The 21,390-nt window shown below is 40.1% G+C and overlaps 1 protein-coding gene across 1 annotated transcript in view; it reads left to right on the top strand.

Moving 5' to 3' along the window:
* The window catches only part of EFHB (EF-hand domain family member B), a 43,019-nt gene extending 23,068 nt beyond the window's left edge, over positions 1–19,951 (top strand). The window contains exons 10-14 of the mRNA XM_032765977.2: positions 4,522–4,729; positions 5,517–5,735; positions 6,344–6,514; positions 12,369–12,379; positions 19,585–19,951. Of these exons, the coding sequence (XP_032621868.1) occupies positions 4,522–4,729; positions 5,517–5,735; positions 6,344–6,514; positions 12,369–12,379; positions 19,585–19,746 (771 nt within the window). The 3' untranslated portion in view covers positions 19,747–19,951. The remainder of the gene's footprint in view (positions 1–4,521; positions 4,730–5,516; positions 5,736–6,343; positions 6,515–12,368; positions 12,380–19,584) is intronic.
* Positions 19,952–21,390: the final 1,439 nt, after the last annotated feature.

Raw genomic sequence — 21,390 nt, 5'->3', positions numbered from 1 at the left:
TAAAGAAAAACTTCAGGCAGCTAACATAAAATCTTATGGCAAAATCTTCTCTATTTTTAACATATCTTCTGCATAGGACACATCTCTGGCAACAGCTGCACTTTTCTGTCAGATTTTATTCTACAGTGGAGAAGGTTTTATATGCAGCTGCTGACATAATATTTCACATGCAGCTGAGGACATGAAGATTTTACATACAGAAAATCTAAAAAGGATGATAATAATAATTCCTATATCAGTTTTTGTCAATAGATCTCAAAGCGCTTTACAAATGAGTTAAGGATCATTATTCCTATTTCAAAGTTAGAGAAACAGAGGCACAGAGCAGCAAAGTGACTTGCCAAGGTGTTGCAGCAGGCCAGTGGAAGTGCCAGGAATAAAACCTAGGTCTCCTACATCTCAGTCCAGCGCTGTATCCACTGGGCAACATTGCCTCCACTTCACCAGCATCAGCTATGCTTCTACCAACACCCAGTGTCCCTCACTCCCAAGCAAAGTACCTAATCTACCTCTACTTTTGATTTGAAAAAAATACAACCCAGAGAAAATGAATACACACAAACTTAATTAAGGTTGCTGCACATATAACATACCTTACACAAAACCACAAGAGTGAGGTAATGAAAAGTTAAGCCACCTAACAGTACCTGCTCCCTGCTCCTGCACCCACAGGTATACACCTTACTACTAACAAAACTACCATACACCACAAATCACAAACCACAGCCATAACTCTGTGTGACTGGGGTCCCAGTGGGGATCAGCTGAGGTCACTCAGTTAGGGTAAACTGCAAAGAATGGGGCAGATAATCTCTAAAAAGCTGGTGGATATTCCAATACTTATGTCATAAACAGATAGTTAAGGGTTAATGCCTCTTTTACCTGTAAAGGGTTAAGAAGTTCACCTAGCCTAGCTGACACCTGACCAGAGGAACCAATAGGGAAACAAGATGTTTCAAAAGGAAGGAGGGAAGTTTCCTTTGTTTAGTCAGTTTTCAGTTTCAGCCGGAGTGAAAAAGATCAAGGAACCAGCCTCTTATCAGAGTAGTGAGTTTTAGAAAGGAATAAATAGGTTTATGTTTAGTTTCTTTGTAACTTGCCTTGGTACCATTAAGGGGATTATCAAATTTGGGTATTCTTGTGTGTATTAAGATTTTTGCCCAGTCTGAGCTAAGAGGTGAAAACATTATCTAAAAGTTTTTGCCCAGGGGAACATCCTCTGTGTTTTGAATCTGTTGTCTGTGAGAGTAGCTGGTATGCTAATCTCTCTCAGAGGGTTTTCTTTTACCTTTCTTTTCTTTAATTAAAAGCCTTTTTCTTAATACCTGATTGATTTTTCTCTTGTTTTTAAATCCAAGGGGATTGGATCTGGACTCATCAGGAATTGGTGGGGGAAAGGAGGGGGGATGGTTAAATTCTCCTTGTGTTAAGATCCGAGGGGTTGGATCGGTGTTCACCAGGGACTTGGTAAGGAAGTCTCTCAAGGCTACCCAGGGAGGGGAAGGTTTTTTGGTGAAAAAGGGTGTTCCAGACACTGAGAAGTCTGGATGGTGGCAGCAAGACCAGATCTAAGCTGGTAGTTAAGCTTAGAGCTTCTCATGGAAGTCCCCCACATCTGTACCCTAAAGTTCAGAGTGGGGAAGGAACCTTGACAACTTAGATTTACCAGGCCAGCATAAAACAGCTGCTTTTTTACCTCACTTGTTACTCAGAAGTCCAAACAACACAGTTCTCTTAAAGTGATCCAGCCTCAGGCCTCCATCCGGGTACCTAAATCAAATAAGATGCAGATTCCTGAAACTCTTATTTCATCATATAAAAGAAAAGGTTCTACCAATCCCAAAGGATCAGACACACTACCTCCCAGGTTACTGAATATTTCAGATCTTACACAAATACACGTGACAGCCAATTCTTATTAACTAAACTAATATTTATTAAAAAACAAAAGCGAGAGAGAGTATGGTTAAAAGATCATTATACATACAAACATGCGTTCAATTCATTGAGGTTCAGATTCATAGCAGAGATGGTGAGCTTTGTAGTTGCAAAGAGTTCTTTCAGAAATAGTTCATAGGTTATAGTCCAATGTCCAAATATCATATTCAGGGCACATCAGCATAGCTGGGACCTCAGTCTTGCAACTTAAACTCCTCCCAGTGAAGTTTAAGCAGATCTGAGATGACAGAATAAGGACCCAAGGATCTTTTATACAATTTTACGTTCTTTGACAAGTTAGAGTTTCTTGGGGAACAAAAGGAAATTAGGATGACTTGGAAGGAGGTCCATCACCGGTACTTAGCTATACGAATTAACATAAGGCAATTTGCTTGTTCCTTCACCATTCATAGTACATTTCAAAGAGAGATGAATACAGAGATAGCCCGTGTTTACAATTCATTTAAATGCTAGGATGTTCTTTTGATCTCTGAATTATCAGAATACACCATAAACAGGGACTGTTGATTTCATTGTTGACCCTGCTCATATATATTTAAATATACAAAAACACAAACATTATCTCCCCACATGTCTTCTGAGGGTTATTTATTTTGCAGGATGTTTAACCCTTTCTAGCCATGTGTGACACTCTGTCTCAACTAAGGATACCAGCCTTCCAGCAACCACTTTCCCAAACTACCATCTGCCAGGACACCTAACTACTGCAACAACCATTCACAACTAATAGTGTTGGTAGGGGCAGAGTAGTTTGGTGAATGGGTGTGTGCAGAAAGGAGAGTATAATATTGTAGGATTTGAACAAAATTTGTAGAGTGGTGCAGGTGGCAGAACTAGGGTGGGGCAGGAGGGGCTAGCTCCCCTGTAATGGAAATATTATGGTGGCTCTGCTGGTGTGTAAACTTGTGCATGCCAGGGGGTGGGGAGTGGAGGTAAGAACAGGACTAGTGGGCCCAGGTTTGGGCCGAGGAGTAAAGAGCAGGATCCGGAGGGATGAAACAGGCACTGGAGAAAGTAGGAATCTCCAAGACCCTCCTCTCCAGCCTGGAGCTGGCTGGCCTTGCACCAAGTCTCAGTACCTCCCCTTTCTGCCCCTCCTGTCTTTCCGTCTCCTGCACGCCCAATTATAGTTTGCTTCTACCCCCACTGGAGTAACTCTAAAATCATAGGATCTATGATATTTTGTGAAGCTATGATTTTCTCCTCTTCCTGATGTTAAGGCTCTTTGCTGAAAGATATTGCTATGCATATTTCACTGACACAACTGCAGTTCCCCTATATCCAAATTATCACAACATCCTGAAAACAGCTCTACTCCTTGTCTGGGCCACTAGGCTGTTTGTAACTGGAAGGTTTTACTGGAAACCGTGACATGACTGGAAACCATGGACATATTCAGAAGCAATTTCTCAACCACATAAATATTTTAATATATTTTTTCAAGCTTAGCTAAGTGACTAGCTACATGCCAGATTTGAAACTTTGTTGTTCCATTGTTTTTAAGATATCAGCAAGCAAAAGAAATCAGTGAGCAGAAGTAATCTCAACTTTTTTTAAGCTATAAAAGTATAGTTTTGTCAGTCTTTCAAATTTCAAAAGTGTTTGAATGATTTTCCTCAGACTTTTCTTCAAATTTTACTTCTTCAGAGACCGAGCTTGAAAAATTTTAGGTCCCAGAGAAAAAAACATGGGAGTTATATTGGAATTCCCTGTGGAATCTTAACTATAGTGTTCACTCCGGATTGACACCTTATTTGAAAAGAAGTCTTATCTTTGCCTCAGCATTTATTATTAGACTCTCATCTTGTCACACTACACAGTTACATTGACATTTAGCTCTTAATTTCAAGTTACCTTATTATCTAAGTAAAAAGTTATTTCATTGATGCTTGTGAATTCAGGTTGTGAGTTCCCAAACTCCTCTGGATTTTTGGATTCTGTCTTTGGGAATGATGTGGATAAATTGGAGAGAGTTGAGAGGAAAAGAACAAAAATGATAAAAGGCTTAGGAAACCTGACCTATAAAGACAGGTTGGAAAAACTTGGCATGTTTAGTCTGAGGAAAAGAAGACTGAGGGGTACCTGATGACAGTCTTTAAATATGTTAAGGGCTGTTATAAAGAGGATGGTGATTGATTGTTTTCCATGTCCACTGGTAGGACAAGAAGTAATGGATTTAATCTTCAGTAAGCGAGATTTAAGTTAGTTATTAGGAAAAACTAACTTTGAGGGTAGTTAAGTTCTGGCATAGGTTTCCAAGGGAGGTTGTGGAATCCCCATCATTGGAGGTTTTTAAGAACAAGTTGGACAAACACTTGTCTTGGATGGTCTAGGTTTTTATCAGTTCTATCTCAGCACAGGGGGCTCAACTTGATCACCTCTTGTGGTCCCTCCCCAATGATACATGTCTATGATTGCAAGATTCTGCAATTTGAATATTCTTAAATGATATGATTGGCTACATATTTATGACCTATTGTCTGTATCCGGACCATGGGCCATAGTTTGAACACCTGTTATGCAGTGTTTGTGATGATAACTGTTGTGTGTTATTTGTCACAGAACGGTGATGGGAAGATAGACAAAGAAGAACTGAGGAAGTCTTGTTTTCAGCTAAATCTCGATCTAGATGAGGAACTGTTGGATGCTTTATTTGATTACTGTGATTTGGATAAAGATGGTCTGATTGACTACCTGGAGTTTGTAAACTTTCTTAACTGGAAAGACAAAATGTCTGTTGAAGAATTTGAAAAAAACATAATTACAAAAGGTATGTGATTTAGTACTAGAAAGCACTTATGGGATAATCCTGTCTGTTCCTCAGCCACTGGAAAAGGCCCTGGCAGAACACATATTGCACAGGAGGCATAGAAATTGGAAGCCCATGCAAATGCATGAGAGAACAAATAATATGTGACAAATGTGTAGTCATGTTGCTTAATGCTCTGTGGGATGGTGCTCAGAAACTATGATGATAAATGCAGTATAAGAACCTCTACAGAAGAAAATAGTTCCATGACCACCACTGCCTCATTGTGCTGTAACAAGGTAAATTGCAATAACTGAATTTTAATCTGCCAGACATGAGAAGTAACACTTTTTTCTTCTTTTTTCATATATGTGCACTTTACCATTTAAGCGGGTTGTACCAAAGATCTCTCTCTGTCTTTGCAATCTGGAGAAATCCTTGGAGAAAGTTTTCTTTTTATTTTTCCTTGAAGTGATCCACTGGAGATTGTAAAAGTTCAGGGATTCTGATTTTATCATAAGTACTTTTTAAAGTTGGGTTAATATTAGAGCGTATCAGGTGCAAATCTCAGTCAGAACAGTAGGAATTTTTCTTTTGTGAAGAGTTTATTTTGCTATGCAAGTGTATCCCATATAGCAGGAGAGATTAAAAATCTCTCAGAACCATTTGAAAATGTGTAGTCTATATATTAAATCTTTTTTACTCAATAATAATGTAGGTTTAAGTCACTGTTTTTACCACTAAAAATATTTACTATGTTGTGTGCATCTAATAATTTTGGCTATTTTATAACCTTCACATTTTATAGGGAAAAAGCCAGATGGTTCTGAGCCTTCCCTACCTGAAGATGCAGAAATCAAAACAAACAATGGATCACTTTTAAAAGATGAAGATCTTGTACCAAAGGAACCTGGAACCTCAGAAAAGACACCAAAAACTCTTACAAGACCAACAGATCATGTATTTGCTGATTATCGCACAACTTCTTCTCAGTACAATGCAACTGTAGGAGGTCTCCCTCCAACTTGTAAGTACAGTGAATGCTAGTGAAGACAAAATCAGAAGCAATTTTAGAAAGTACTGGCAAATGTGCTAATTACACAGAATAGCTCACTACCTAAATCTAATTTATCCAACAGTATTAAACTAAATTTGATTCATATGCTTAAGATTAAGTTTGGAGGTTCATTTAGGATAAGAACCCAAAAGTTTGGATCTTAATCAAAACTCTTTGGTCTAGAAATTATACTGGAAGTCTCAGGAGAACAAGTTTTTTAATGATATTTCTAATAAAATCCTGTTTTTGGCTTGGTTGGAAATAAAGCAACAATAGCCTTCTTTACAGTATTTAAATATTTATGCTTCTGGTTGTAGCTGAAACCATGAAGTGTAGAAGCAAGTAAAAACTGGGTGGGAGGAAAATTAAATAATCTGTTTTTTAAAACCCCATTAAACAAAAGATTTGACTTGAGTTTCAAGCAGAATTTCAGGTCAGTTCTTATTTTATCCAAAGTAGTTCACCCGTCCCTAGTTTTGGGGAATACTGTATGACACAACTGCTATTTCTGTGTGAGCTACTGCTGCAAGCATAGTTCTTTCATTTATTTATGTTATGTATTGATTATTTTTCCACAGGTTACCCATTATATGGCATTCCAACCATTCGTTCAGACATTCCTGCCCCTCGTATTCGCCGCATCAGTGACAGAACTAATTATGGTGATGAAGCCAATGCTTATGCATTATTATGTCCATCTGTCTTCAGCCAGAAAGGAGTGTATGAAAAAGATTTTTTTAAGACAAGACAAAGGCAGAGGTACTGTACCTTGCTTCTGAAGATTTTCTCTAGATACCTCTGGTACACCTGAAGAATGGGTCTGGGAGGTTATGTGGTCAAGCAGATAGGGCACCATACTGAAAGTCAAAAGACCTGGGTTAAATTCCCAGATTTATGATTGACTTATTTTGTAATTTGGTGAGTCATATTACCTTTCTGGACCTCAGTTTTGCTATCTGTAAAATGGGGTTAGTGATTTGTAAAGCACTGAGATCTGTGGATGAAATATTTGGCATTTTACAAGTGCCCAATATTAATATTTGCAGACAGAAAATTAGGTTAAATTGATATTGTTATTAATAGTACATACCAATAATTTAGGGATGAAAAATCATAAGAATGTTTTAATTATTACAAAAACAAGCATTATGAACCCAGAAAATTCAGAACTTAAAGTTAATCTTAAGAGATCCAAACATGTGAAGGCAAAGAAATTCACTGCTAAGGCATCCATTTCATAGATTCCAAGGCCAGAAGGGTCAATTGTGATAATCTAGTCCAGGGGTAGGCAACCTATGGCCGAAGGCGGCATGCAAGCTGATTTTCAGTGGCACTATCACTGCCCAGGTCCTGGCCACCGGTCCGGGGTCCTCTGCATTTTAATTTAATTTTAAATGAAGCTTCTTAAACATTTTAAAAACCTTATTTAATTTACATACAACAATAGTTTAGTTATATATTATAGACTTACAGAAAGAGACCTTCTAAAAACGTTAAAATGTATTACTGGCATGTGAAACCTTAAATTAAAGTGAATAAATGAAGACTCGGCACACCACTCCTGAAAGGTTGCTGACCCCTGATTTAGTCTGACCCCGTGTGTAACATGGGCCACAGAACTTCCTAAAAATTATTCCTAGAGCATATATTTTAGAAAAACATCCAGTCTTGATTTCAAAAATTTCTGTGATGGAGAATCCACTGTGATCCTTGGGATAGTGTTCCAATGATTAATTACTCTGACTGTTAAAAATGTACACCTTACTTGCAGTCTGAATTTGTCTAACTTCAACTTCCAGCCATTGGATTTTGTTATGCCTTTCTCTGCTAGACTGAAGAGCCCATTATTAAATATTTGTTCCCCATGTAGATAACAATCAAGTCACCCCTTAACTTTCTCTTTGTTAAGCTAAATAGATGGAACTCCTTGATTCTATCGCTGTAACACAGCATTTTACATTACATTTACATTCTTTCATGTTTGGTGAGTTACATAGTTACAGAGGTTTACAATGCAAACACTAGGTATAACCTTATAACATGAGGTTCAGATATTGTAAGTGAGATTACTCTGTGCAGCATCCTACAAGCATTTCACAAAGCCTAAACACTAAACACATTCTTATAAACATAACCTCTGTTTTAACAATATTAACACATAGGTGAGCCAGACTGTTTTCTAGTTATGTATTGGCCAATGTTCTGTTGAGGCCGAGGGGCCTTGGCATGAGCTGGTGCCTGGTCTGCCAGAGTCACACTGGCCATGATGGAAAATGGACTCAGATTGTCCAGTCAACTCTTCAGATTCACCCTGCAGCTGGATAAAGGTGTAAACTCTTCTGCTACCGAACATGGTGCTTCTATCTGCAGCTGCCAGAACAAAAAATCTAGCTGAAAGAGGGGTTTTAGGGGAAAAAGGGAGAAGAGGAAGCAGAGGTTGGGAGAGAATCAACTATGTGGCAGATTCACTTGGGTTCCATTAGTGGTACTGAGGTCATCTGGGGGTAGGAAGTCTGCCTGGCCATGATGAACCTGGAGCCAGCCAACATATCTCCCAAAATGGGTAGAACTGGATCACTCCAACACAAGTCAGATGAAGCTGTAGTGTGTATTTGTGACGTTTGCCTCTGGTATTATCTGGACCAGTGATCTACTAGGCCTCTCCAATCCTTGACTCTGGGAGGCAGCCTTACCCTGCTATGCTGTGAGAACCCCCACTCTTGGGCTGTTCACACACAGCCTCTGGCATGTAAACTGCTCCCAGCTACTTGCAAGCAAATGACACTAGTCAATATCTCCAGTCCCAAACACAACCCTAGGAATCTCCATCTTGCAGCGTCCAGTTATGCCTGCTGGATGGTGCAAGCTTATTTAAGTTCATCAGTTTAACAAAGAAATTGATATGTACCAGGCTTGTTCTCCCTAGGGAGAACCAAATGCACTGCTTCAGGTAGAATAAACAAACAGATTTATTAACTATAGAGGTAAATTTTAAGTGATTATAAGTCAAAGACCAAGTCAGATTTGGTCAAATGAAATAAAAGCAAAACGCATTCTAAGCTGACCTTAACACTTTCAGTGTCCTTAGATGCTTCTTACCACAGGCTGGCTGGTTACTTTTCAGTCAGGCTCTCCCCTTTGATCAGCATTTCAGTTGCTTGGTAATGGTGGTGGTACCTATAGATGAAGGTGAAAGAGAGAGAGCATGGCAAAATGTCTCTCCCTTTTATCACGTCCTTTCTTGCCTCCTGTCTTTGTGCCCGCTTTCTCCCCAGTCAGGTGAGCATTACCTCATCACAGTCCCAAACTGCCCAAAGGAAGGAGGTCACTCAGCTGAGGGTCTAATACATTCTTTTGTTGCTACATAAGCCAGTGTCCATTGTTCCTGTGAGGCTGGGCTGGGTTTGTCCCATCCATGCCCTGACAAGGTGTGAACTACCTCTCTGTTCTTGGAGAATTTTTGCACAGGCTTGCTTTAAGCCACGAGGATACATTTTCATCCTCATAATTATATACATTGTGGCAAATTGCCAGTACTGTTATGCTGGGTCTCACGCTTTCTCTTCTTTGGGGAAGGTTCAGGGCACCATTGTTTGCCTCTGAACCAGTATTTTAATTATCCCACTAGTGTCCTTGAGGAGGGGAGTGGAGAGAGAGGGACCTGGGCCCACCCTCTGCTCCAGGTCCCAACCAGGGGCCCTGAGGTTTGTGGTGAACCACTTGAACTAGCGGTTCCTTCCCCTGGGTTACTTCCCTCTCTTGCCCTTCAGCTTGTGAAGGGGCTTCTTGCCCTCCTTCTACACAAGCCAGGTGCCCCTTACCTAGGGTTTCTTTTGGATTTCTCAGCCCACCGCAGCACTCCTCCAAACTCCCTTTCCTTCCCTTCCCTTCCCTTCCCCAACTCCTTCAAACTGCTCTCTGCTCCAACCAAACCTTCCTGCTCCAACTCCCACACCGTCTGGCTGAAGCAGGGGTTTTTATCACATGACTGACTTCTGGTGCTCTAATTGGCTACAGGTGCTCTAGTTATCTATAGCAAACCTTCCTCCCCTTGCAGGGAATAAGGCTCCGTGCTAACACTCTCCTGCTGCCCTCTGGTCATGCTGTATCACAACATGAAATTATTACCTATAACCTTACTGTAACATTACTGTAACAATTACTACAACATCACTATAACAACCGTGCTCCGTGTATTATGAGCCTTCTGAAGACACCCAACATGACAGACTTTGCATTGGATACCACACAATCATTTTATAAAGATGAACATGGGGGTGCTGGGTGTTCACCTGAGGTACAGAGCATCACGGTATTGTTTTGTGGCGTGTTGGAGCAGATGCCTTATGAAATGCTGGACTGTGGTATTGACAAGCATTGTAAGTGATGTAAACATGGCAAAGAATATTGGAGACTTTAATTGTTTTGTTTTCACACTTCCTGGTTTTCAGTTAGCGGGCTGGGTTGTGATGCAACGTTAGCTGTCACTAAACATAGTTTTTGTTCACATTGTTATACACAGAAGTTCAGTCTCTGAGTGATATTTCAGTTTTAGACTCATTTTCACAAGTAGTAGATTTTTTTAATAATAAAGGTGGGCAAAACTCAGGAAAAACATACAAATATACTGATGCTTTTTTAAACCTCCAGAACTTTTGAAGTGTTCTCACTTCACCAAACACATCCATAGCATTTACCTTATTCCTTTCATCCCTCCCCCATTGTGATCCCCAAAGTTTCCCTCTACTTTTCAGGGTACTGCAATTAAGGTGCAATACTGTTAATCCAGATTTAATTTATTATGTCTCTGGGAGTCCCTTTAAGGTTGTTGCCCTTTTCACCTGAATGTAATTCATACAAAAGCATTTTTATAGTGCAATTATAGAATGATAGTTCTACTCTGACTGACTCTACTCTTTTAGCTGATTTTAGACAGAAATATGGCAGGATTTCTTCCTTGAAGTTGTGAGCTTTGATTGCTGATGCACTTGCTCCCATTACACAAATACTGCTCTCAAATGTTTACCCCTTTTACATCTCATTTGAGCATATGTCAATGCTGTAACAGAAGAAAAATCAGCATGTCAAGTACTTTGTTACCTTGGCATCCTATTATATAAATTATAAGAACTTTATCACATTTATATCACTCTAAAACATTTGTCAAATGACAAATACCCTAATTACGCTGGCATCTAAGTTTACTTTGGGTAGTTTTATGATTTTGCTAGATGTCACCGTGTCATAAACAGATAGTTAAGGGTTAATATCTCTTTTACCTGTAAAGGGTTAAGAAGCTCAGTGAACCTGGCTGACACCTGACCAGAGGACAATGGGGGACAAGACACTTTCAAATCTTGGTGGAGGGAAGTCTTTTGTTTGTGCTCTTTGTTTTGGGGATTGTTCACTCTTGGGACTAAGAGGGACCAGACATCCATACAGGCTCTCCAAATCTTTGCGAACAGTCTCTCATGTTTCAATTGTAAGTAACAGCCAGACAAGGCGGATTTAGTTTTATGTTTTTCTCAAACTTTGTAAATGTTCTTTTTTGCTGAGAGGATTTACCTCTGTTTGCTGTAACTTTGAACCTAAGGCTAGAGGGGTTCCTCTGGGCTATATGAATCTGATTACTCTTGTAAAGTATTTTCCATCCTGATTTTACAGAGATGTTTTTACTTTTTTTCTTTAATTAAAAGCTTTCTTTTAAGAACTTGATTGATTTTTCCTTGTTTTAAGATCCAAGGGGATTGGATCTGGACTCACCAGGGATTGGTGGGGGGAAATAAGGGTGTCATAAGTAGATAGGTAAGGTAAGGGTTAAGTTTCTTTTACCTGGAAAGGGTAACCAACACCTGACCAGAGGGCCAATCAGGAGACTGGATTGTTTAAGTCAGGGCGGGAATTGTATACTAGGGGTCTTTCTTGTTTCTCGGCTGTGAGTAAACAAGGTTTCCTCCTAACTCCTTCTTTATCTCAATATTATACCAAAGTCTGGAGTACAAAGGAAACAAAGGTAATCGGCTATTGAAGAGCTTTGTGTTGTGATGTACAGATGTGGATTGCTGTGTCTTTTGTTGTTTTCTCGGCTGTGAGTAAACAAGGTTTCCTCCTAACTTCATCTTATCTTAAAGTTTCTTCTAAACATCTGTAAGTACAAGGAAAACAAGTAATTCGGCTATGTGAGCTTTTGTTTGATATCACATGTATGTTGATTTGTTGGACTGGTAATTGGGCTTCTTAAAATCAGAACTGTTTCTTCAATTTTCTATAAGCAAGAGCCTGTATTGAGTATTCTTAATGCAAGATTATTGTTTTTATTCCTTTTTTTTTATTATAAACTTTTCTTTTAAAACTTGTGGAAGTTTTTCTAGGGAGGCAAAGGGAAGGAAAAGCCAGGCTGTGGGCTATTTTCCTATTGTTTTTCAGGGAAAGAGCAGGCTACGGGGAAAGAAAAAAAGAATCATCTCTGTTCTCCTTGTGGTTGAAGTTTTCTCTAGTCACTGCTTACGAGATTCAGGGAGGGGGAATTTCCTTGTGTGCTAGCTGTGATTTAGCTGTGGAATGCAATAGCCTCGGGACGCTAGATTGCCTCTCCGTTGCATTCAAAGAGTGAAGTCTAGTCTCGCACCGGTAACCCAGGAAAGCGGGGAAGCTGGAGAGAAGAGAGGGAGACCCAGGGCTTGGGTCTTGGGGGTTCCCCAGGGGACAGTTGGGGTGGACTCGGGGGCATACTAGGACCCCAATAGTCCTAGTTGGTGCAGCGAGAATATCCAAGCTGGTAGTGAGCTTGGGGAGTTTCAGGTAAGCCACCAGGTCTTGGACGCTAAAGTCCAGATCTGGGACAGGAGGCTATTACCACAAGGGGCATGGTTAATTTCTCCTTGTTTTAAGATCCAAGGGATTTGGATCTGTGTTCACCAGGGATGGTGAAGTCCCTCAAGGCAACCCAGGAGGGGAAGTTTTGGGGGACAGGAACAGTGCTCCAGACACTGGAATTCTGGATGGTGGCAGTGTACCAGATCTAAGTTAGTAATTAAGCTTAGAAGTGTCCATGCAGTCCCCACACCTGTACCCTAAAGTTTCAAAGTGGGGAAGGAACCTTGACACACCCATTACTCACTGAGGACAAATTCTAAACTGTTTTGCAAAGCCACATTTAATAGGCAGTCTCTGTGAGTGATGGGGGACAGTTTCCCCAGGTATGGAACACTGGCATAGCTGGTGCTGTCGTCCATGGATGCAATAACATCTGCACTGCTGCACTCCTTCCCTCTTGTGGAGGTTTAACCAGATTATCCACATTTCAATATCTAGTGGCCTGCCCCATCCCAGATTCTCCCTGTGTCAAGGGTTTTTCCCCATTTTGAACTTTAGAGTACAAAAAGTGGGGACCTGCATGAACCATTCTAAGCTTAATTACTAGCTTAGAATCTGGTACACTGCCACAGTCAGAATTTAATGTCTGGCAGACTTTCTGTTCCCCCAATTCCTGGGGAACACAGATCCAAACCCTTGGATCTTAAAACAAGGAGAAATTAACCATCCCCCCAGACTTTCTCCCTCTCTGGGTTGCCTTGGAGGACTTCAACCGATCCAAACTCCTTGGATCTTTAAAACAAGGAGGAATACCATCCCCCTCTTTTCCCCCACAATCCTGGTGAGTTCAGACCCAATCCCCTTGGATCTTAAAACAAGGAAAATGAATCAGATTCTTAAAAGAAGCTTTTAATTAAAGAAGAAAAGTAAAAATTATCTCTGTAAAATCAGGATGGAAAATGGTTTACAGGGTACTCAGTTCATATAGACCAGAGGGACCCCCCGCCCAGCTTTAGATTCAAAGTTACAGCAAACAGAGGTAAAAATCCTTCAGCAAAAGAAACATTTACAAGTTGAGAAAACTAACATAAGACTAATCTGCCTTGCTGACTATTACTTACAATTTTGACACATGAAAGACTGATTTGAAAAGATTTGGAGAGCCTGGATGACGTCTGGTCCTCTTAGTCCCAAGAGCAAACAACGAACAAACAAAAAAGCACAAAGACTATTCCCTCCACCAAGATTTGAAAGTATCTTGTCCCCCTATTGGTCCTTTGGTCAGGTGTCAGCCAGGTTTACTGAGCTTCTTAACCCTTTACAGGTAAAAGAGACATTAACCCTTAACCATCTGTTTATGACACCCTGTCTGTGCTGCTGTGGAGAAAGATGTCACAGAATAGTGCAATAGTTTGTACAGGGGTTGCACAATTCTCATATCTAGAACTTCAGGGCATGTCTACACTGCAATTGAATACCTGCAGCTGCCTGTGTCAGCTGATTCGGATTCGTGGGGCTTGGTCTAAGAGGCTGCTTATTTGCAGTGTGGACATTTGGGTTTGGGCTGGAGCACAAGCTTTGGAACTCTTCCCCAATGTGGGCTCCCAGAGACCAGGCTTCAGCCCAAACCTAACCTCTACACCACAATTAAATAGCCCAAGCCCTGCAAACCCAAGTCAGCTGACACACGTCAGCTGCAGGTTTTTAACTGCAGTGTAGACACATCCTTAGAGGCCCCCGCATTATAATAGAATCGAGGCAGTTCAGCTGTGTTTTGGGTCTCTTGCACCTGCAGAGGAATGGGGCAGGAACTGGTTGTGATAGGATATTTTGTATGTGTTTTATAAAACCAAAAGCTTGGAATAGGCTAGTTATTTTTGAAAATATATTAATATGTGTCATCATTTTTAATGAATTCCTCATATTTAATGCAAAGGGTATAAAGGAACAGACGTTTTTTAATTTACATTTTTGTCCTGGCAATGAGAAATGAGAGAAAATCATTAATTCTGGTAGGACTCCCATCCCTCTCTTACATACACACTTAAACATCTCAGTGTGAAAATCTAATTTATCAATGACTTGTGTATCTTCCATTATTCCTTCTATAATATCTGGTACTGTTTCACTGTTTTATTGCTGAATACTACTTTTTTTGAATTTTCTAATTTCACCAATGTTACAAATTAAGAGCTGATTTTATTACTTTAAACAGATGCCTATTAAAGTTCTAAGATAACACTAACTCAAAACATAAAATTCAAATCTAAAATTAAAAAAGGGGACTCGACAAACTCCTTCCCTCCCTTGTTCATTTTATTATATAAAGTATTCAGTCATGCTTGAAAGTGCACTTGGAGTGTGGTTAGGTATTTTACAGTCAAGTATACTGCTAAATAGAGGCCTCAGATGTAAAAGATGACTTGTCAGAATTACTCAGAATGACTTGCACATGAGCGTATTAACATTTTATAATCTGTCTGAAGCAGGAAATCCATGTGCACAGAATATAGCTAAGAGCAAATAGAATTTATTCTTCACTGATAAGCCCATTATACTTATCATGCATTAGACAAAACTGTTCTCTGAAGTTATAATGTGGTCTGAAATGTCAAACTCCATTATGCAGAACATAGTAGACAGCAATAGTGTTAAATCGTCCTGTACTCATGCAGTGCATTGCATATTTCAATAATTCTGTTTAATTTTAAATTTATTTTGATTTTGAGAATTGATTTTTCTCAAACATGCAATGGTTAATGAAATTATAATTTAAAAACCTGGGACTGTATCATGCCATCTGTTTTTGAGCAAAAAGCCCTATTGAAATCAATGAGGCGTTTGCCTAATGGTCAGTTACACAATATGACCCTCAATTCCAGCCTTCATTACAAGAAATCAAAGCGGACACAGGATTACTAACCATAAAACAGCATGGGTTAAGACTATACTGAAAAATTGTTCTCACTACACCCCAATTCAAGAAAGCATTCCTATTCAGGAAAACTCTTAAGCACATGTTTAACTTTATTGAACACATTGGGATGTAAGAACGTGCTTTAGTGCTGTCCTGGATCAGAGCCTGTTCCAGTGCCCTTTGGAGTTAATGAGAGTCTTTTCATTGGGCTACAAATCAGGCCCTTAGAGTAAATGAGTTTATTTTGACTGGCAAATAACATGACATTCACTTATTCAATATCAACTTGACCATCACAGTAAAGGGTAGGTGAGCAGATATTGTGCCTGGGATGGTTTTCAAGATGGGAAGATGTCACAGGGTGACACTGATTCTTTAAGAGTAAGCAGGGCCAATGCACTGTGACCGTTGGTTCAGCTGACCCCTGTTGAGCTTTAAAAGAGGGCACCTGGGCTTAGAGACCTGGTGAGGGAGTAGCTGGGTGAGTCAGGCTGACTGCCAATCAGGAAAGGGGAAGAGTAGCCTGGGGCTGTCACTACTTGCTCCCTGGGAATATGAATTTCTGGAGAGTTAGGGCTGCCAGAATCTCCTGGGTTGGGAGGCAGGGAAACAGGAGAAGGAAGATGGCCAGAGTCCCGTGAGAGGGGAGGCAGAATGACCTGAGAACTAAAGGGGGGGAAATCACTGGGAGCTATAGCCCAGGGTGAGTTGAGGAATTGTGTTTTTGTTAATTTGACCTAAGTTTAGTCAATAAAACCGCATAAAAGAGACTAGGGGTGTGGCAGTGAGTCCTTCACATGCTGGGGAAAAGCCCTGCCTTGTTACACATGGTGGAGAATGTCGGCAATTTGAATGGGCTCTGATACAACGAGAGAGTGAGGCCAGTCCTGAGTGGGCTTTTCTTTTTAAAGGAAGAGGGAAAAGAGGGAGCCAAAACGCCACAAGGCAGTGTCACAGGGTAATACTTTGAGCTTTAAAAGGCGGCACCTGAGCTGAAAGAGAAGGGAGAAGAGCCTCGATGAGAGGTGAGGGGAAGCCTTGATGGTGAGCTGAGAGATAGTCAGGAAAGAGGCAGAGAGGGCTCTCACTGCCTCCTCCCTGGGAATAGGGAGCCTGCCTGGGAGAACTAGGGCCACGTCTAGACTACGCGCCGTATCAGCGTGTTAAAATCGATTGCTCTGGGATCGATATATCGCGTCTAATCTAGACGGGATATATCGATCCCTGAGCGCACTTATATCGATTCCGGAACTCCACCAACCCCAATGGAGTTCCGGAATCGACATGGCGAGCCGCGGACATCGATCCCACGAGGTGAAGACGGGTGAGTAAATCGATTTTAGATATTCGACTTCAGCTACGTTATTCACGTAGCTGAAATTGCGTATCTAAAATTGATTTTATCCCGTAGTGTAGACCAGCCCTAGGACTACCAGAGTCCCTGGGACAGGAAGCAGAAGTCTCTGAGAAGTAAAGGAAAATTTCTTGTGAACTACATCCCAGGGTGAGTTGAGGAATTGTGTTTTTGTTGATTTGACCTAAATTTGGACAATAAACACGCGTAAAAGAGACTGTGAATGTGGTAGTTGAGTCAGATAAACTGACCTTTGATGATTTGTGAATTTGTCAGGTGAGTATTTTATATCTGTTCGTATATTTTTTCACATTTAATTTTTATAATTTTTTATACTATGCCTTTTGAAAATGAAACCCTCAGGCTACATAATGACCCAGTATAGAGGTACATGTGGTAGTTTTAAACTGGGTTAATGAGGCTCAGAATGTTTTATAATCCCTAAGGGGGTGTTGATAAAAGTGTCCTAGAACAGTATACTTAAATGGCATTGTAGTATTTTTTTAGTGTAGGAAGCTATGAATGTTAAAGGTTAAGGATTTATCAGGCCAAATCTTGTTCATCTTTATCCCATGAGTCATCCCATTGACTTCTATGAGATTGTAAGAAAAATAAGATTTAGTCTGTTTTTATGAATAAGGGGCGCAATTAAAAGTATAAATGTTGTGGACATACAATTAATGAATTATTTAATATTCATTTAGGATTACGTATGAACTATGAGCTGGATTTTTAGCTAGGGTAAGTTGGAATTGAGTCATTAGTGTTGATGGAGCTACAGTGGTTTACTTTGCTTAGTATCTGGTGCTATGGATTTATAAAATCTTTTCATTTGTAAGTGACCCAGTGAATTGGAGGAGGTTGGCAATGCTGATCCAGTTGTGTTTTAGAGGTTAACGTGGCAGATTAATGTGAATTAATAGCATGGCAGCTGTCTATCGAGAAATTCAATGATACAAGCACCAAAGTAGTTGAGTTACTATGCGCCATGCTGGAGCATCATGATTGACTAAAATGTCCAATTCTTGAGTGACAGTCCTTGCCACATATAGTGTTGGTATAAGGTGCAGGGCCAGAGGATGAACCCAGCAAATGACTAGCATTTGAGGCCTGCTGTGCTTTCTCCTTCACCTCTTTGCAGCCACTTTGACTGCCTCATGCAGCGCAGCCCTTCAGTGTGGCCTGTTGCTAGCTGCATCTTCCTAGCTTGCAGCATCCATGTTGAGAGTTTAAGTCCCTCTTGTAAATGTCCTTGAAAGTGAGCCTAGGTTGGCCCAATGGCCTTGGAGGATCCACAAGTTCTCCATACATGAGATCATTTGGAATGCATCTATCATTCATCCAGTGCAGATGACCAAGCCGATGGAGACATCTATGTTTGAGAGTTGTCATTAGACTTGGGAATTTTGCTTTCTCAAGGATGTTGGTGTCAGAAACTTGATTTCCCACTTGATATTTAGAACATGACAAAGACAGCAGGTATCAAAGCTATTTAGCCTTATTTTATGGCTGCTGAAGGTAATGTCCAAATCTCCAAATCTGTCTGGTGGATCTTGGCATTCAGTGTTAGTTTCCCGTTATCTCACACATGCTTGGTTAGTTGACCTAATGTGGTGGTTGCCTTTTTTATGGAAGAATTAAGCTTCTTATCTAGAGATAAATTATCTGATACAATTGATCCTAGATAGCAGAGCTTGTGCTTGGTTTCTAGCACAGTGTTAGCTATTGAAATTTGTGGTGCAGTCAACACACCTTGTGCCATAAATCATTGTCTTTTTTAGTCCAAATTCATCACAAGCTAGTACAAAGGTTGGGTGGTTGGCCCTTAAACCAGAAACTCCACCACTCATTAAATGGTGGCGGGTATACCAAAAAGCCACTGGAATGAACAACAATATCCATAAAGAAGTAACTCTGACTGGTGCAGCTGCCTTCCAGCCAGTTCTTGGCTGAACAAAGATTAGGGGAGAAATCCCTGAATTAATAGTAAAGATCAGAAAAAATCATGTGAAACAAATATGCACAAAATAAAATATACTAAAATAAAGACAAGCAGTGAAAAAGAACAAATGTATATGGAATGGCAATATTTCACCACAGTCTGCTGTACCTGTTAGGCAAGTACTACACCACCACAGTTTGATGTAATCTGTTACGCAGAGTAAATATGTATGTGAGAAACTTAAACTAAGGGGCTTGATCCTCTGTTCCATTACATTGGTGTAAAATCAATCGTGGTGTAAATTGGGGTAGCATCATTGAAATCAACCTTGCTATGCTGATGTACACAACCTGAGGATCTGGCTCATAGCATTTTCAAGACATATTTTCCTTGTTAAATGTAGAGTTTAATATAATATTTATGTTGACAAACGTAAAGAATAAAAGATAATGGATGAGTAGCATGGTTTTATTAGGCTTCTTTGGAAACCTTAACTTATAAATTTCCTGAACTCTTTGTGCTTGCTTTCTGAACCTTTAAATTACATTAATCTAGTGTGTACATTTAGAGCTAAATCTTACAGTCCTTAGCCCTTCCTTAGATAAAACTCACATTAACTTTAATCGGAGTTGGCTTGCTTAAACACTCCAGCCTGTAGTCTTCATTAATGGCGAAATTCACTCCTAGACAAATTAAGATTCTTCATGTAAATAATGGATGCAAGATCAGCCCCTATATTAATTAAAGTAAATGCTGACCAAAATTAATTCCATCACATATTACTTTACAGATTGCACGAATTCTCCGTAACATCGGAGTGAGCATTTCAGATCAAAACTTTGAAGAAATATGGAAGCAGGCCTGCATGAAAAGTCACAGAGGAGAGGTCTGTATAGAATCCATCAGAAATATACTGGATGAGATACAAGCATCGCACACAAAATGCAGTTGAGGTTTTCTATTCTTTGTCGTATTTTATTTAAAATAAAATTTGCCATAACTTTGGTCTTGACTAGAACAAATGTTTAAATGTATCGTGTTTACAGAATTAGAACCCAATCTATAGTCCTTCTGTAAGGACTGTGGAGACAGTATATATATGAATCTGTTCTTATCCCCCATTAAAGTCTGGGAATTGGGCCACTGATTGAGCGTGCCTGCGGGCGGTCCACCAAAGCCACAGGACCTGCGGACCGCGGGACCAGCGGACCCTCTGCAGGCACACCTGTGGGAGGTTCACCGGAGCCGCCTGTCGCCTTCCCGGCGATCGGCAGAGTGGTCCCCGCAGCATGACGCCGTGTTTGGGGCGGCGAAATGTCTAGAGCCGCCCCTGGATACTAGAAACCAGTATTTGATATGTGTGATCTGGAAAAATGGATGAACATTCAGATGCAAAATTTATAGATCACACAAAATTATATAGGTTAGAAAAAATTAGAGAAGACCATGAGGAATTTCAGAGGGACCTAACCCTCAGTTCATCAATAGCAAATAAAATTCATTGTTGACAAATGCAAGGTAATATACATTGGAAAGAATGATCTGAACTATGGCGATGCTCTGCCGGATTCTAAATCTACTTGTAACCACATAAGAAAAAGATCTGACTGTGGACATCTGTGACAGGGAGCTGTCAGCAACAGGCTGGTCACTGACATTGCTGCAGCCTAGAGAAATGGGCAGGCCCAGTTGAGGGCAATTACACACTTTCTGGCGGGAGATTATGAGCACGTGAGTGACAATCACTGGAATAACAAGGCAATTGGGGAGAATATAAGGGGAGGAAACAGGGATCAAGGGGCAGCTCAGAAGAGCTCAGGAGGAAGCTCATAGCGTGAGCCAGGCCAGGGAGGGCTGCAGGGAAGCCAGTCCTTGCTATAAACCCGTGTTGCCTGGTATTGTTATGTAATAAATAGCCTGGTGTGCGTTTGTGACTGCAAAACCATCTTAACTGGCCAGGCAGTGAGGTTCACTGGGTAACAATGAAGGTGCCCTGTGACCACATTTTTATGAAAATCTCTGCTCAGCATGCAAATAAAATGTTAAGATGAATTTAAAAAAATGGGATTGAAAATAATAGTGTTCTTTTCTGAATCAATATTATGCCCTTGTCCTAGAATATTATGTTCAGTTCTTTTCACTTTATTTAAAAATGGATATAGAATCAATAGAGAGAGTTCAGAGATAGGCATCAGAATGACTACAGATATGAAAAGACTTCCATTTAAAAAATAAAGATGAAAAGATTGGGATTATTTAGTTGAGAAACAGGAAGAATAGGAAGGGACTTGATAGAGGTATACCAAATAATAATGTAGTCAAGGAAAATCAGGCACTCCTGTCTACCCTTTCTCAGAATGCGTACACAAAGCTATTGAAAAACAAATTTAAAATTGATTAAATTAAATACTTTCTTATGCAGTGAAAGACTAGCTTGTAGAACTCACTCCCATAGATATCGAGTCCAAGATCTTACTAAGGTTAACATAGTAGACATATAGGCCCAGACAAAACCATCACTTAGGAATTAAGATATAGAATTGAGAGTACATATCAATCTCTGTAATGTCTCTTACCCTGAATTATATTAATTATT

This window comes from Chelonoidis abingdonii, chromosome 2 (genome assembly GCF_003597395.2).
Source record: "Chelonoidis abingdonii isolate Lonesome George chromosome 2, CheloAbing_2.0, whole genome shotgun sequence".
NCBI lineage: Eukaryota > Metazoa > Chordata > Testudines > Testudinidae > Chelonoidis > Chelonoidis abingdonii.
This window is presented reverse-complemented; position numbering and strand designations above follow the sequence as displayed.